At 36.4% G+C, this 18,950-nt stretch overlaps 1 protein-coding gene across 1 annotated transcript in view; it reads left to right on the plus strand.

The window, feature by feature from the left end:
• The window catches only part of wwtr1 (WW domain containing transcription regulator 1), a 109,514-nt gene extending 93,443 nt beyond the window's left edge, over positions 1–16,071 (plus strand). Inside the window, exons 5-6 of the mRNA XM_028794556.2 lie at positions 501–613; positions 12,610–16,071. Of these exons, the coding sequence (XP_028650389.1) occupies positions 501–613; positions 12,610–12,791 (295 nt within the window). The 3' untranslated portion in view covers positions 12,792–16,071. The remainder of the gene's footprint in view (positions 1–500; positions 614–12,609) is intronic.
• Positions 16,072–18,950: the final 2,879 nt, after the last annotated feature.

The raw sequence follows: 18,950 nt of genomic DNA on the forward strand, positions 1-18,950 counted from the left end.
TACCTTTCACTGTAATTTATAACTTATTAACATTAATGTTTATTTTATGTGATTTGAAGAGTCACAGTTTCTCTATTATACTGTGGGGGACACAGCTGTACATATTACTGCTAGTAAGACATTACTATTACATTATATCATTTCAACAGAACTTCTGCTGTTACATTTGATGTCTTTTGATACCGCCAAGCAGCTCCTTAACTTTCTAAAAGGTACACTCCACACTGCATTTTTAAATAAGAGGACTGATTACATGACACCATTTTAATACATCCTGTCATCACCTTTATCAAACAGAGTGCTGATATCTTGAACTGAGTCTTTAGATGAAAGAAATAAAAGCCGGTTACATTCTTAGTTCTTTAGTCTATTATCTTTATAAAAAATTCATACATGCACTTGAGAATGGATTTGTCTGATTCCCAGAGAAAGTCTGATGCATATACTGTATGTTATAAATTGGTAGTCCTGATGATAATTGCTATAATTTTCTAATCTAGTGGGCCATACCACTCCAGGGAGCAGAGTTCAGACAGTGGACTGGGGTTAGGCTGCTACAGTATTCCTACCACTCCTGAAGACTTCCTTAACAATCCTGAAGAAATGGACACAGGTACAATTACAAGGTTACTTGTTATAATTGTAATTTTATATTTTTAATCTCTACGTGATTCACCTTCCAGTACATAGGAGACAGACATGTCTCCTTGTTGGTCTTATTCTGTTACATACCTGGTAACACCTTGGTTTAAAGGAAGCTTCTGTTATGAGATGCTTTTAGATACATTTCATGTTTGGTCATGTTAGTGGTTGCTTTGGATGCTTTGATGCCTGTATCAGATGGATAATAAACATTTTCCTATATTCCTTCCCTGTTCCAATTAAGAATAATGTAGTTAATATTTCTTGTATGTTAAATATAATTGTCACATTACATGACCAGAAAGGATGCTGTCATTTTGCCACAGTTTTATTTTAAGTAATTCAAATTTAAGACCAAGTCTGCATTATTTCATTTAAAATGTATTTCTAGAGCTTTTTAGATTCCATTCTAAATGTTGCATTAAAAAGAATTACACTCTCTGTGCTTTTAATTGCAATTGACTTATATTCAGAGAAGATATTGTTTTTTTATTTTTAAGAATATACTGTGGCATTGTAAACTCATTAATGACAGAGATAATTTAGTGAATGTGCAATGCAAAATGCTTGTTCATAACTGTCATGTGTTACACTCCTGTAGCTATATGGGATATATGTTATCCCAGACACCTTAAGGAAAACAATACTGAAGAAAATTTTCACTGCAGAAATGTAGTGTACTTATCTGTATCTTGATCTATACTATGTCTAACAAAGGAATGCCCTAATCACAAACATTTGCATTGCCAACCTACATGAAGATAAATGCTGCAAGTTGTATCAGATCAGAGTAAAAGGCTGCAGTGCATGTGTGCCATATTATTATAACACAACATTCTCACACTCACTTATTCTAGTTTATGGTTGTGGGTAGCTGGAAACTATACCAACAACATCAGATGCAAGGTAACAACTAGCCTTGAACAGAGCAACAGTCCAATTTAGGGCCTATGCATTCAATCACCCAGATTTGCACTCAGACAGGTTACATTTCTAATCAGTAATTAACTGAACCAGCAGGTTGTTGGGAATGTGGCATAGACAGAGAAAAATTCATGCATCCATCCATAGCACCTGAAAAGTTCACACAGTCAGAGACAAATTAAGCACGGGGTGGTGGATCAATGAGGTATCTGTCCAAGTGACTATGCCAGCTTTGTTTGATATTTATTATTATGTAAATTTATTTATTTAATTTTAGACATAGTACTTTGCATAATAAGAAAAAAAGTTTGCAAAGCAACACAGATGTGTTGTTCCATCCATGTTTCATTTAACCTGTTTAATCCATGTCAGAGATGCAAGGACCAGATTTGATGGTGGCCACATCAGAGTGCAAGGCAGGAAGTAGCCCTGTACAGGTTGCAAGTCCATTACTAGTCCATTTACCATTTATGAACGTACACAAGTTTCACTGTGCCTTTAACCTTACTAAATTATTTTTTAATGTTTGAAAATTTACATTATATTGTCACATACTTGTATAACTAAGAAATAGGCAAAATGCTTCTATGCATTTCAGTCATCATAGGAGTAAATTATTTTATGCTTGTATTTGGCATAGATATGTTGCTTTCAAGTATATTGTATGGAGTTCAGTAGACAGCACTGATATTTGTTAAATTCTCTACATTCATGACAGATTGAGAGCATAACAGTACAGTTACAGTATAAAACCTTCAGTTTGACATACTTAATGCAGTCTCTTTAGGTAAATTATGCATAAACTAAAAAATATATTTTGCATTATTTTTTACTGTGTATAGAGTATGTATTCTAAAGAAAGCTTTCTTTTAAAACTTTCCATACCAAATGTTCTTCACTGTAAATACAAATAGTGCCTCATTTGTTTTTTTCTCTCCATTATTACTTTTTTATTAACATAGTGTACTAAGTACAGTACAATTCAGCATATCATAAATCCTACAACATTTCATATCAAATTAAAATTTCAGCTTCAACACCATCCCCAATCCATGTGGATAGATATGAAATTTGATAACCCATTATGCAGTTGTCACTCAAAGATACATACTTGCTTAAGGACACCATTAATAAATTCTTGCCAGATTCTAAATAATTTTGAAGTTCACTGAATGGAAAAATCTGATTTTTCCAATTTTAAACAGACTAGGACATCCTTTTTCTATTGTGTTGAGTGGATTCATTTTTTTTTTTGTTTAATTGAGTAAAGCAAGATTTCTTCATACTATACCTTAAAGCTTTGTAGCATAGGGGGGATTCCGAAAGTATGCCGACCCCTTCACTTTTTTCAAACATTTTGCTATTTAGCAATTTTATTAAAAATGAAAAAACTGAAATATCACATTGATGCAAGTATTCAGAAACTACTGAATTAAAAAAAATACTCACAATTACAGCCTGAAGTCTTCTTTAGTATAATGCAGCAAGCTTGCACAGTTATTATTTTCTCCCATTCTTCTCTGCAGATCCACTCAAGCTCTGTCAGGTTGGATTGAGACTGTCAGTGGACAGCTACTGTATTTTCAAGTCTCTCCAGAGATTTTCAGTTCGGTTCAAAACTTGGCTCTGGCTGGGCAATTCAAGAACATTCCCAGAGTGGTCTTCAAGCATCTTGTGTGCTGTCTATGCTTTGTGTTTAGCATGATTTTCTAGTTGGAAAAGGAACCTTCAGCCCAGTCTGAGGTCCAGAGTGCAATGGAGCAGGTTTTCATTAAAGATATCTCTGTACTTTGCTCCATTCAACCTTTCTTCTACGCTATCTAGTTTCCCAGTCCCCATCACTGAAAAGCAGTCCCATAGCATGATGCTGCCACCACCATGCTTCACAGTTAGGATGGTATTTCACAGGTGATGAATTGTGTCTGGCTTCCTCCAGACATAAGACAAATCTTGCTTTAATGAGACTAGAGAATGTTGTTTCTCACAGTCATTTATGTGCCTTTTTGCAAACTCCAAGTCGGCTTTCACTTGTAGTATCTTTTACGGAGGAGAGGCTTCTGTCTGTCCACCCTGTCATAAAGCCCAGATTACAGTAGTGGAGCATTGCAGTGATGTTGCCCTTCTGGAAGTTTCTTCTGATTCTACACAGGTTCTCTGTACCTCAGCCAGGGTGACCATTGGGTTCTTGCGTTACCCCTCTTATCATAGCCCTTCTCCTGTAATTGCCCAGTTTGGCTAGGTGGCCAGCTCGAGGAAGACTCATGGTTGTTCCAAACTTCTTCCATTTAAAACTTATGAAAGCAGTATTGTTCTTAGGAACCTTCATTGATGCAAGAATGTTTTGAAGCATTCCTCAGATCTGTGCCTTAACACAATCCTGTCTCTAAGTTCTGCATGCAATTCCTTCAACCTCATGGCTTAGTTTTCAGATACACATTGTAAGCTGTGGGACCTTATACATAAAGGTGTATCCCCTTTCCTAATCATGACCAATCCATTGAATTGACCAGAGGTGAACTCTAAACAAGGTGGAGAAACATCTCAATAATGATCAATAGAATGGGATGCACCTAAGCCAAATTCCAAGTGTCATAGCAAAGGGTCTGAATACTTGTGTCAATGTGATATTTCATTTTTTATTTTTAACAAATTTGTAAAAACTTCCAAAATCCTTTTTTCACTTTTTCATTCATTACTGATTGGTGTGTGCAAAAAATTAATTCAAATGAATTTAGCATAAAGCTGCAACATAAAAGATGTGAAAAAAGTGAAAGGATCTGAAAATTTTCTGAATACACTGTGGATTTTTTAATCAGTGGCCTATATGCATATCAAATAAACAATGATGCAATTGTGTCTAATTTTTAATGTAGTACTTATTAATGTGTATAGAAATACTCTGAAAAAGATTTTCATTTATTTTGATAAAAGCTCCAAAATACTAACAGCTAGCTTTTCAGTAGGTTACAAAAATCAGACTTTAAAAGGTCATTACATTTTTTTGTATGGGTGGACAAATTGGTAGTTCAGACAGTCAGGAAAACTAGTTTTTAATTTTCGGACAACCAAACTACAGACTACAGTGGAGTACCAGATGTTTGGGATCTTTGGTCCATGTAATATTTTCCTAATCAAAAACAATTTGATAAAACAAAAGACCTTGTTCTTCATGTACCATCTTACGTTTGGTGCCCTTTTAAAAGACAGCTGTTTATAGTGTGCCATATCCTCCCTTCTAATGCTTTAAGACCTGTTTATAGTTAGGTGCAGGTAGCTCCAAATGCAGTAACACACAGAGGATGCGCACCCTGATCTGTTTATAGTTCAAGTGTGGTAGTAGAATCCTCTGGCTTTTCTCTTCCTTTACATATCGATCTTGCAGATATTTCTATTACTGCCTGCACAAACTTTGATCTTTGCCCAGGGTCATCGTGATTTCTCATCATGGATTTGTGCACATTTGGCTATCTCTGCATGCTTGTAATGTTGTATTTTATAGTTTTGGGTAGTAACAAATTACTTCAGACAACCTTTCCTCAAATAAGCCCACGTTTCCTTGTTTATAGCATGTGGAGTTGATGCATACAGGACTGTGAAGTTACAGAATCCTGGAGGCATGCTGTCGCTGATGCTTGGGTCCACAGAACTGCTGACAAAAGTTACATCCCACGGGACCTTGCCACAATGCGAATGTCAGTCAGTCAGTCATTTTCTAACCCACTTAGTCCTGAACAGGGTCGCGGGACAAATGTGCCAAGTGTAAATGGGCCTTAAACCCTGGTTTGTACTTGATGTGTCCATGCTGGATGCAAGGGCAACACAGTGTACCATAAATGGTGAATTCTGAGGAGAGGTTGGTAATGTGGGTGCTAGTGGGATGAATAAAGGCCTAAATATTATGTAACAGGTCATCAAAAACATCATAGATATGCAAAAATATTTAAAGTGCATCTGTTAATCGTGTAGGTCACCAATTTAAAGGGGTGGTCGTGACAGGCAAGGGATTTTTTTTTTCATAGAACATTTCATTCACACGGTTTTAATCACTTATATGGCAGAGATTAAATTTGAGTTCCTCAACAAAACCTTTCATGTTGAAATTGTTTCCGTCAATCACAGCACACCCCAGTAAAATGACTGTAATACACCTTCAACCTTCATCACATCGCTGTGCATGACGAAACAGCAGGCAGGTGACTTCTCGTACATGTTTACTGATGGACAGGCCGGCATTTTGCTTGGAGTACATGTTAAATCAAAAGAGAAATGGCATGCAAAGATATGTGAACACAAGGAGATCTGTGACAATCACACCTTAGCATGCCTGTGCAAAATCAGAAGGGACAATTGAATTCCACAGGGCACAGATATCTTCATAACAGGGGACGTATATGAAGGGCAGATGAATTTCAAATGTTTTGCATGCCTACCTATTGTTTTGATGACTGGTTGCGTCATATTCATCCCTTCGTTCATTATTCTGGCGCAAGCATCAAGAGACTCTTATTCAATTTCACCATTTGGAATACATAGCCGTCCCATCAGTAGTGTCATGTACTTACAAATATTTTCCTAAGTCTGACATCATTTTCGCTGTTAGTCCCACACACCCAATGTGAGATATAAACCAGTCTTTATGCGGCTGAGGGATATGTAAGGGGGAGCCCGTACCGACACATATGTTAATAGCACATCCGCTTAACAATAAAAAAATTGCCCTTTTCTGTTACAATATAGGGCAGCACGGTGGCGCAGTGGTAGCACTGCTGCCTCGCAGTTAGGAGACCCGGGTCCTCCCTGCGTGGAGTTTGCATGTTCTCCCAGTGTCTGTGTGGGTTTCCTCCGGGTACTCCGTTTTCCTCCCACAGTCCAAAGATATGCAGGTTAGGTGCATTGGAGATTCTAAATTGTCCCTAGTGTGTTTGTGTGTGCGCCCTGCGGTGGGCTGGCACCCTGCCCAGGGTTTGTTTCCTGCCTTGCGCCCTGTGTTGGCTGGGTTTGGCTCCAGCAGACCCCTGTGACCCTGTAGTTAGGATATAGCGGAATGGATGGATGTTACAATATAATTAGTTTAAAGTTTCAATTATTTCATTTGCCTACTAAGTAGAAATGATAATCATCAAAGCCCATTTTTGGTTGCATTTCAGACCATTTTAGTTGCAGCCTAGAGCCCTGATGGGACCATGGGCTGAGCCACTCAGAGGTTTCTACTGGGCAGTATGTGGCCCACAGGCCACCATTTGAATAGGCCGGCACTAGAATATTACACTCATTCTCTCTTTGACACTTTTGATTAATCGGTCTGCATGTACATACCTACTAATCTGCAGTATAGAAAAATTGTGCAACGGGTCTATAAAGCAACCAAGAGAAGCACAGCGTTAGCTGTAAAGCAACCAGGGCAGTGTCAAAAGTTAACCATATCCTGTCATCATTTACCATAATAGAAAGTAAAAATTAACATAAAGAGGCAAGGACAAGGCAAATTATTCCACTACTGCTTCAATACCAGTTACAAGTGAAAGAACTCATAGTTACAAGCCACATTATTATAAATGTAAACAGAAAATAACTTTTTAATTACTGGAAGAACTTCTTAGTGGATTGAATATGGAGATTATTCTGCAAAGCAGAGATGGCTACAGGGAGTGGACAACATCAAAACCAAGTCAGAGACTGTACCGTGCCATATGCGGAGAGCATACAGAAACTACATATAAAACAGGTTCTTTGTTTTCAGGTAAAAATAATTTTAGGATTGAAAAGGTGAGAAAGCACATAATAACTTTAGACTGTTCACTATACCAGTCAGACTGAAAAATCTAACAAAAGCTGATGTAGTGCAAAATTGTATGCTGATGCATCAGTTACCGTATTTTTCGCTCCTTAAGACGCACCTGACCATAAGATGCACCTAGGTTTAGAGGAGGAAAACAAGAAAAAAAATATTCTGAACCAAATGGTGTACTAATATATTTAATAAAATACACCAGAATAATATTTCAACCAGGTAAAGTCAACAGCGGTATTAAGAACCACCATCATCACTGTCATTAACAAAGGATCAAGAACTCTTCTAGTTTTCTGGAAACCCCAAGAACTCCTCATCGCTAGTGTCAGAATTTATGAAGCTCAGTTGCTCACAATCACTTTGCAGAAGCACATACCTGTCATGCAGCATAACCTGTCCAAAGCCACAGGGGATAAAGCATGTTTGGACCAATGCTCCCTGAAGTTATATCGCCAGTCTAGTCTCATCTCAATTTGTAATGCCACAAAGCCCTTCATCTCGTCTTTTGTTGTGGTTTCCACTCTGAAAAACGAGAATGCAGTGCAAGCACAGCCCGCGATTTAAAAAATTGCTCTGCATACCTGTTTGTCTCGTCTGACAATAGCTGAAAGGCAGCCTCAGGAAAGAACAGCCTGAAGTAGTCCAGCAGCTGGTAATCTGTCGAGTCCAACAGCAAGCCATGCTGTCTTGTGAAGTCCGGTAGCCAGTTTGGCTCCCACGGATCAATGTCTGGGTATTTCTCCCACACAAACCTTGCCGTAGGTGCATCGGCTGCGCAAATGTGCTCAGCTGGGGCAGCATTGGCTGGTGCTCGATCTCCTAATCACTCTCAACAAAATCAGATTCTGAAAAATCAGAGTCCGACTCACTGATAATGCGCAAAACATCGTCTGCTGAGTATTTTGTTTCCTGCACTCGCTTCACTCCCTCGTGAGATTTCGATGCCATCTTGCCTTTGTTTACATTTCGTAACTCACGCACATGCAAGGATTAGATGCCGAGTCAATGAGCCTAACATTGCTCCAAGCAGATAGGGAATGCCTGTAATGTAACGGTGAGTTTTGTCGCCATTAACAGCTGATTGTCGCCATCTACCCCTGGATGTCGACTTTTGTCAGGTAATACACATTAGGGTCTGTGACACAATATTCGCTCCATAAGACGCACAGACATTTCCGCCCTTCTTTTGGGGAAAAAAAAAATATGTCTTATGGAGCAAAAAATACAGTAATTCTTTCCAAATGACAGGGCTTGCTACTGCTTAGAAAATAACCTAAACTATTCAGCAGCTTGTTGATCACATGTGATGGCTTGAATGTTCCAGCAATGCCCTGTTCATAATTTTTCAAGTTTTCAGTCTTAGGAAATGGACAATAACTGTTCAGAATCAGAGGGCTATTATCCATTACTCAGATCTTACCTTACATACACTGCAGAGTGTGAGCCCATTAGGGCTAAACCTCATCTTTACTAACATGTGGACCCATTTAATGGTCCAAATATAGCAACATTTAATGCAGCTTTATACATAGGTCACTGGCTATGGTCAACTAAAGGTGTATAACACTGTAAAGGATATATTGCACCTCAAAATAACCCTGAAGGTCAAAGTGATAATGTTTTTGACACAGAAACTAATTGGTGGGTTCTAAATTAGGCATGGAAACAAAATTTGAGGATACAATATTATTGCAGTATTTCAGTTGATTTTTGATAAAATATTTGTAAATATCCTTTAAAAATCATCTGTTTGATGATTGGTATGCACTCATGGTATGCACGTATGTACAACAAAACTTTACAGTCAAACCTTGCAGTAAAAAGTTGCAGGTAACCCTCCACCCCATATATAAAGCGGACAACCAGGTTTGCAAAGCTGGTAGCCCAACAGACTACCATATGCATTCACAACTTGTCCACCCTGTTTTTGCCATTGTTATTTTAAGATATTCAAATTGTTGCAATACATTAAGAGAAAGCTGATTGAATGCAAGCTGAAATACAAGAGTATCTACTAGGAATTTTATGCTGTTATTCCAGTTATCCTTAATCCCAGAAATTTTATGGAATTCCTTCAATACTGTATATATATATATTTATGGATTTTATTAAAAGCAAGTGACATTTCATACAATCAGATCAAGATTGATAAAACTAAATTCAACCCCCACCCGAGAGAAAGAGAGGAATTAGGAGATTGATGATGATTATGCAAACTCTACCACTGAGCTTTGGAAAAATAAGATTAATATTGTAAACAAAATTCAATTTACCTGTATTGACCACAAGAAAAACAGTATCTAATACTGAAGGCAAAACATGCTTATTATGACCATGGGGAAGAGGCCAGAAAAAGTAGCCCAAACAACTACAGTATATAGGAAGTAAGTTTGGAATGCAATCTCAGAAAAGACATAATGCTGATGGAAGTGAACTCACTTATCATTATGAAGTATGTACAGAGCTGTGGAATACAGTAAAACCTCAATTATCCATCAGGGGTCAGAACCAAGGCCGTGATGGATAAGAGAAAAAACGGATAACAGAACAGCTACTTTAAAAATGATATACTGTAGAACAATTAATAGTCATATTTATTTACAAAACAAAATATATTATTAACAAATTAATTCATTCATATAATACTGTAATGACCAGTGTAATAAGGAAATACAACTCAGAGGTACTGGAGTTTTCTACATTTTATTTGGAGTCTTTGTTCCATAATAAACGATGCCCTGTTTTATACTCCATTGGCAAAATACCCACGCTTCACAGCGGAGAAGTAGTGTGTTAAAGAAGTTATGAAAAAGAAAAGGAAACATTTTAAAAATAACGTAACATGATTGTCAATGTAATTGTTTTAGGTTTATTTTAGTATTGAGAGTGAATTTGATGATAGTAAAGAGTTTCATTTATGATTGTAAATGTTGTGTATGAGAAATGCACATTTTTAGGCAGGGAGCCAACCACGTGGTTGGTGAGTGAACAGCGGCTGTGCAGAAGGGAAGGGGGACCAGGGGCAGCTCTTGTGCGTCTCTGCCATGAAATAAATCGTCTGTTAACAGAAATAAGGAATGAAACTGCCAAAAGGAGAGGTCAGTTCCGAAAGTTCCTTCAGGCATAATGGTGAGAGCCGCCAAAAGAAGACGATATTTTCGAAAGTTCATTACGGGGCACGGCGCGAAATGAAACATACTTAACATTTGCAAGTATAGTGTAAAGGATGAACATGGGAAATTTAGGCTTCCTATGTATATTGGAAGTCGCAGAAATAGTGAGGAGGGGTTTCCCCTATGTATATATACAGTTTAGGGGGTACACCCATTTCCCCCCTTGGGTGTTGCAATAGGACATGAAACATACCTAACTTTGTTAAGTACACTGCAAGGAATGAGCACACGAAATTTCAACTTCCCACCTATATGGAAAGTGGGAGAATTAGTGATGAGTCAGTGAGGGCTTTGCCTTTTATATGTATAGATTACCTGGGTTATGGAGCACACCTCCAAAACAACAAAAGAAAGCTTTCCCTACAAATCAGTTTATCTTCTGCCACTCATGTTCCTTTTTTTGCTATACTGTAAACGCTCCTGCTTATTGTCTCCTTATTATCTATTCAATACTTCCTTCTGCTGCACCTTCCGTTTTCTCCTAACTTCTGCTATCACTCATCTCCTAAAAGACGTGTCCGCTCCTTACAGAACAGAACCCCTTCACCCAGTCCCATTACTTACATCATTCATTACACACCTTCTACTTCCCAATAGCGCATCACAAGCTGCCTGCACATCACAATATATTAACAAAGCATAATATAACAGAATTTAAAAAGAAAATGACAATACATTAGAACATTAACATAAATATGTTAACATTATTGTCAATGGTTTCCATTTTACTGTTGTTCTTCCTACTCCATAAATTGAAGCAATATTTGAAGCACTTTTGCTGTTTTGTAAACGTTTAATAATTTCAGTTTTTTGTGACATTTCCAACCCCACATGCTTAAGTTTATCAGCCATAACAATGATTAATTATAATAAAAGAGAAAAGTTCCAAACGTTATTAAAACTGAAGGGATGTAACTGACACTGTGATTTCAAAATGCGGCCTGACACATGGTGCTGGGGAAGAACACTACACGCTAGCAAAAGGGAGAGTGGTTCCATTGTACAGAGGTTGCAGCGGACCGCATGACAGTAGTAGTACAGTATGCGCTGGCATGCATTTTTTTTTGTGTGTGGCCCTGACAGTTAACAGAAACTGATGGTTAATCAAGTGACAGATAATTGAGGTTTTACTTGTATTATAAGAGTTTATATACACCCCCAAATATTCTGAAAGTAAGGCACTTATTAAACACTTATTTGATAATTTTGAAATCCCACAGTGTAACACACCATGTATAGAGGAGCTGCATTTTTCAGAGATTCGTCATAGGCCCAAATAGATACACACCAGAATTTTATAAAGAAATTATCTAATAAGTTAAATGAATACTCCACTCAAAAATTATATTTTTTATATGTTACTTACCCCATGTACTTTGTAGAACTAGCTGAGAAAAATTTTTACTCTCATGATTTACATCATTTGCTGTTATCCAACGTTGGTCACTATTGGGTCCTGTTCAATCAAAATCTTTGTCTTGTACTTTCTCCACTGAAACATGGGAGTAAAATTTGTTTTGCCCACCACTACAAACTAAAAGGGGTAAGTAACCTAAAAAATGTTCATTTTTGGGTGGAGTATTTTTGAAGCCTGTTAAACCTAGCTTTGTTCCAAGAAGCAAAAGATGACAAGAGGCACTTCCTGTGTGATTTTTGGGCTATACAAAAATAAACTGTATTGTATTGTATTGTATTCTTCCTAAAATATTAGATTAAGACATCAATCACATTCTTTCTAAAAAATAAAATGGTGTCTCATATTAGCAGTAAAATGTGACTTGTAGTAGACATTTTATAAAATGTACTTCAACGAAGAAACACATTGTAAAGCCAATAAATGTATTTACGAGGGATGTTCAAAAGTTTCCGCACTTTTATATTTTAGTTGGAAACTGTGAAAGCATGAGGAGTAGTAGTTAAAAAGTTGGTATGATACTGGAAAAAATGCATCGCAACCGAAGGTGACTATGTAGAAAAGTGATGCAATTTGTTTTTGAAATACTTAATAAATAGAGTTAAACTATATTTATTGTTAAAAATTTAATTTTCTAATGCTTAATGTGCAATTTGACATTGCAGGAGAAAACATGGGGCAGCCTGTTATGAATGTGAATCCACAGAGTCGTTTCCCAGATTTTCTGGACTCCCTTCCAGGAACAAATGTGGACCTAGGGACACTGGAGAGTGAAGACTTGATTCCCATCCTCAATGACGTAGAGTCTGTATTAAATAAGAGTGAGCCGTTCCTTACTTGGCTGTAAACTGAAGTTTCCAAAGAGACAAATGGGAGGAATTAAAACAAACTGCTTCATTGTACTGTCAGATTAGAGGTGCAATACTCCAGAGAGAACCAACCACTGTCCATTCTCCCAGCTAGTAATGGCATTTTTGGGTGTTCATTGTGCCTTATAGAAAGGATGCTTATTCAGTAAGACTGCAAAATGCAAGTCCTTACTTTACCTTTATATCTTTAAAAAGGAAACCTAATGGACATTGGTTTCTGTACCATTGTGAACCAAAGGCATTAGCAATGATCAAGCTAACTTTTTCCCCACTGGCTTTTTGGTTCAAGCACGCCAGCTGTGTTGAAATATAAAAGTATTTTATGATCTTATTTACATTTACAAGTGATAGTGAATAATTATCGATATTGTATTTGTCAAGAAGCTTTAAAATTCATTATTTTAATAAAACTGTACTTGTGCAGTTTAAACTTTTTACAAGAACTACTATTACTGATATATTTGATAATCATTTGTAGCAAATTAGCTTATTTACATGCCTTTTTTAATGATGTATGTGAACATACATACTCTTTAATTACCTGCGTAGATTAAAGGCTATTTTGTTACCAGATAGCCAGGTAGCAGTTTTGACATTTGTACGTGTGTGTGTGTTTTTTTTGTTTGCCCCTTTCATAAATTTAATTAGATTTACTGGTGCACAGAACACTAAAACATTTCAGTCCTTTTTAATAAACTGAATTATGCAGTTTGTACTGTACATGAACATTTATCATATTTCTAAACAAAGGAGTTGGAATATTTTCTTTGTTTTTAAAATGATATAATAAACAATGTGTAATTTTAGGGAATATTTTCTGATATGTAGAAACTGCTTATGTATTTTAATTTCTTTTTTTAACTAGATGTGGTGGCATTATACAGCATTATAGTAAAAAAAATGTCGGTTGGTCAAATGTCAATATCTATATAAGAAATATGGGCCATAATAATAAACCCAAACTGCAATGTTTATGAAAAATGTGAACTAAAAAGATGTTTCTTTTTTCACAAATACCTATAACATTTATAATCAGCAATTAAAGATGAAATTCCTAAACTTTAAATCCTACAGGTCCACATACAGTGTAAATATAATAATGCATATATATTTTTCTGCTTGTTGACCTAATTGTATTTCCTTGCACAAATTTTATATAACCTGCATAAACTTTATAGTTTTTTTGTTTTGTTTTATTTTTTCTTCCTAGACAGAGGAAGCTTTGATTGTTTTTAAATAAAAGAAGCAACCAATTTTGCATTGCTCATGATGTCCCAAAATGAGTGTGTATTTTAAAATTGTGCTTATGGAGTGATCTATGTATAGTTCCACATTTGTTACTAATTTGTTTTCATAATGCGAAGATCCCTGGTTTTTCAGTTAGTTGCTTATGAAACAATACTTAACACTCGTGTACTTCTTATATTTGTTAAAGGACCCAGTTTAAAGTTTATTTTTGCTTTAAAAGTGAAAGGGACTGAATGCAATCCTATAAAAAGAAATAAAAAGTATTTGAAAGAATGAAAAGATGGACACCAAAAAGGCAAGTTGACTAAAGTGTAAGAGTATTTTAGAGACAGAATTTAGAAATGTTTACTCTGTAAAATGTAGCATTTTTTTATTGTAATCTACAAAGAGAGTAACTGTAAAATGAATGTTATGGCAAGTAGATCTGTGACCACACTGTCAAATTTTGAACTAATCTTTGATATCTGTGATGAGGTGGTTGCTCGATGGTGGAAAAGAATTCTAGTGTATTTTGCTATGTAGAACAATGTTTTAAACAACTAGAAATTCATGAATTCTGAGAAGCTGAAATCAGTACATATTTGCACCCTTTAAAATTGATAATGCAAATAGCAGCGTAATATTTTAACCATATTTAGTTTTTTCCAATACAATGTTAAAAAATAAACTATTGTAATGAATGGTATGAGTAAAAGAAAACAATTTGATTACTAAAATAGCAAGGACTGTTTTCCTTGATTTTAGCGCCTGATTTGCATGTGAAGGTGCCTTCACAATTTCATTCGAGTTAGATTATGCATTTTTCACAGCTAAATCTCAGAATTCTCAAAATTGTTATAGTATAGTTTGAACACACAAGTAAACTAAATCAAGAATCTTCCTCAGCCAGCAAAAACCTCTCAAAGCTTCAAATAATATGTCTAGCTGTATGATTAAAAAAACAAACTAGTGATTGTATTTTCAATTATAAATTTGGATTTTCAGTGAATAGAGATATAATTCATTGGTTAAGACAGTTATTGACAAACTAATGTAAGCATTTGATGTGATAAAATATATCTTTTTCCTGTAGTTATTCACAAGGTGGTGTTATATATAGCCACAAGAGAAATTGCATGGTTTCATAGCTTTTTGCGAGTTCTGAACCCAGTCTTGCTACAGCCATTTAGTTATCTGAGTTCTTTACTCTGTTTATAGCACTTAAGATTTACAGTTTGACATTTCATCTACAATATGTTTGCTTCTATATGGTCCCCGCAGTTACAAGCATGCTGTGTCATTGCAAAAGTCAAAATATGAGCATCTGGAGTACATAACTATCCACCAACTTAAGTCAATGTCCTCTCTGAATTGCCTTTTAGTTTTGCAGTGGCCTGTTTTTGCTGTGTGTTTAAATTTAATATTTGACTTAATATAATTTAAATCTTAAAGTGCAACATTAGTAAGGGAATGATATGCACTATGCGTACCAAGCTTGTCCAAGCCATAACACAGAAGTTAAACAGACCAGATAGGCAGACTTATTTGATTTTGATTGAATTGTAACAGGTGACTTATTGGAAGGAAGGAGAGGTTTGAAGTGGACTTGGAAGTGAATCCAATCCCATTAAATATGCATCTATTCAGACACAATACAATCCACAAGAAGACCCTCTTTTTTCCAAAACCATGTTTTAGTATGCAATTACTGATTACATTTTTGTTTCTTGTAGTAATGTTAAGTTGTAAAAATGTAATTTTCTAGGTGGAATTTTTTTCAATATTAATGTAATAAAGAATTGATTAGTTTTGAGGAAAAAATGAATTTGATACTTAGATTATTTTTTTTTAGCGTTTGAAAGATCAATTTACAATATTATAACATTTTCATTAGGCTTTGAGATGGTTTTTTGCAGATATGTGGTATGCCTTTGAACAAATTACCAAATTATATTATGCACTGTTTGGTACTGTTTTTTTTATCATTTTGCTCTTGTACCCGAAAAAGGAATAAAATTATATATAATTGTTTTTATTGTATTGTGTATGCTGTTTAATATAAGGGAATATGTTTCACGGCAAATCTTTGGTTGAAGTCCGGTAAAGAAAGGCGATCACATTGTTTAATAATGTGATTTACAGCAAACACCTCCTGAGGAAGCTGCTGCAAGTCGGAGCTGAGCATTCATTCAAGAGGGACTGCCTTCGCTGCGAGGTCCATAGTTCTGAGTCCCCACGGATACCCGCAATTAAGGCTCTGTCACTTAGTGGGAATGTCAGTGTGACTGTGTCCTGTGACAGATTGGCCCCCTATCCAGAGTTTGTGTAACGACCCCAAAAGGGGGAATAAATATGAAACGCTATCCATTGTTTATTCCCATAAACGTCTTTATAACGAATCGATGTAAAATATAGAAAAGCTTTAGCAAAAAATTGTAATTCAACATTATGTAGGTGTTGTAAACTGCAACGCATTTTATCATTAACACATTCAGTTCAGAACCATTTATAAAATTATGCATAAGTGTGACATTCTAAACAATATTGTTATTCTCTATTGAGCCTGTAACGCCTTCTCTATTGAGCCTGTAACGCCTTCTCTATTGAGCTTATAACCAAATACACTGGTTCGAAATGCAAATCCCTTATTTCCTATGTCAAAGGTATTAATATTAAACCTTTCCTTTTATCGAGCATTAACATCTTCATTTTTTTAACCTTATACTCTCGAATTCGGCCAAAATGTTGCTTTCTTAAAGTGCACAAATACCAACAGTGACTCTCCAAGCATTTTTTTTTTCCGCTTCACACTTTGACTAGTAGTGAATTCTAAAAAACGAATAGAAAACACGAAGCCTTCTCCAAGTAAAATTTCAGAAAGTTACAATCTAATAGTCTTTTTAATAAATAGGTTTTGCTGCTTACCTTTTATGGAAAACAAAAAATTGAACTGATTCACAAAGTGTATCCCCATCACAGTCTTTACCACGAGTGGGGGAAAAAATAGCGGGAGATGCTTCTAATTGTGCCGCGCCACTCAGCAGGCATAAGTAACCGACTCCTCATCAACTCCCAAAGACAAGATGGATCAAGTTAGACAATGTACGCAGGGCATAACAGTCGGGTGCGTTAGAAAGCTCTGTAAGCGCTGTAGTCCTCAATGGACCGAGTTCAGTAGATTGGTTCTAGAATCATCTCAATCCATGTCACGGTTGAGACAGTCAAAGACTATCTCTCCAGAATTAGAAAAGACTGAAAATAGGCCTGGAAAGGACTCCACTCCATCACAAAGACTATTCTCATTCACACATGTAAAATAACACATACACCCCATAGTCCCACACGAACAGTGAGAATTTGCAATTGCCAATTAACATAACTTAAGTAAAAATAAAATAATAATTCAGTCTTTCTTTGCTTGAGAATGCTTGGTTGTTACAATTTTCAGGAAATTGGACTTGCAAAGCTATTCATTTACGATAACTGTGCAAGAATAATGTAAGTGAAAGGCAAACTTTATTACAATGACTGAGCATTGTGGATGTTGTAGATGTGGCACTCTAACGGTAAAATATATGGTAACCAGAATTTTCCCAAACCGGGACAGTTGTGTAGCATGTATGCCCACACAAAAAGCCCATCCTCGTTTGTTTAATGCCTGTTTTAGCTCAGCAGCAGCAGCAAAGGTTCAAGGCAGAAATAAAAAAAGAAAAAAACTCTTTTACAAATAAACACATATGATTCAACACAGTGCTTTAAGTGGAAATAAATAAATGACAATATTATCTGGTTTTGTCTGCTTCTTCGTTTTTTATCATGATGCTGTTCAAATTTAACACAACTACTTAAACAAGTTTTCCAGTTTGGAATTTTGGCAGCAGCATAATAAGTACATTACATCAGAATGGGAGCTGGGGTATGAGGGAGTCCCCCATGGAGTTTAGTACACGGTGTTCTAGATATATTGTGAGTATATTTGTTTTATTAGGTGAGCAGCCTGTTAAAACATTTTGATATTGTTTCGTTATTTATGGGGATGCATAGCCTGAAATTGGGACTGTCCTTGTCACTTGGATGTTTGGCCACCTATAGTGACAGTGAAATAATCAATCGTTATAATGTGCAGACTGACTAAATACTTATTTGCTCAGTGCAGAACAGCTTACACATCACAGGGTACTTCATTCATATGTAGTGTGAAAGATTAAGGTCTCCGTGACCCCTTGAACCCTCAGACTAGACGTCAGACACCAGATAAAAGTCCAAATATTGGTTTATTAATAATAATAAAGTGCACAAAGCACCCTCCTCTCCACAATACTCAATAATAAATCAATACACAATAATCAATCCTCCACACTCCCAGACGCGTTGCCACCCTTCCACCCAGCTCAGCTCGACGTCTGGGATTTCCCATAGTCCTTTTATATTCCCTGACCGGGAAGTGTTTCCCATCCTACAGTCCATGTGATTTCTTATCACTTCCGGGTCAGATAAAAAGTCCTTTTCTTCAACCCGGAACTTGCCTACGACGAACTTCCGGGTTATAGGGCACAAACAACTCTCTGGGCCTCCCTGCAGCTTCATCTGTTGGCCCCCGTGATATCCAGCAGGGCTGTAAAGGAAAACTCCATCGTCCATGATTCCCTGCTGGTATTCGGCGCACTTCCATGCAGCAGGGACAGCTCCATCTGGCGGCCTGGGGGTGTTGGCCAGGGTGACAGGCCAGCCATATCCCACAGTAGACATATGTTTTTGTTGTTTGCAATTTATACTTTTACAGTTTGTAAGATCGTATAACTTATCTGTTGTGAGTTAAATAATTCTTTGCATTTATATAGCACTTTTCTCACTACTCAAAGCACTCAGCAATTGCAGGTTAAGGGCCCAACAGAGCAGAGTCCCTATTG

The sequence above is a fragment of the Erpetoichthys calabaricus genome, chromosome 2 (genome assembly GCF_900747795.2).
Source record: "Erpetoichthys calabaricus chromosome 2, fErpCal1.3, whole genome shotgun sequence".
NCBI lineage: Eukaryota > Metazoa > Chordata > Cladistia > Polypteriformes > Polypteridae > Erpetoichthys > Erpetoichthys calabaricus.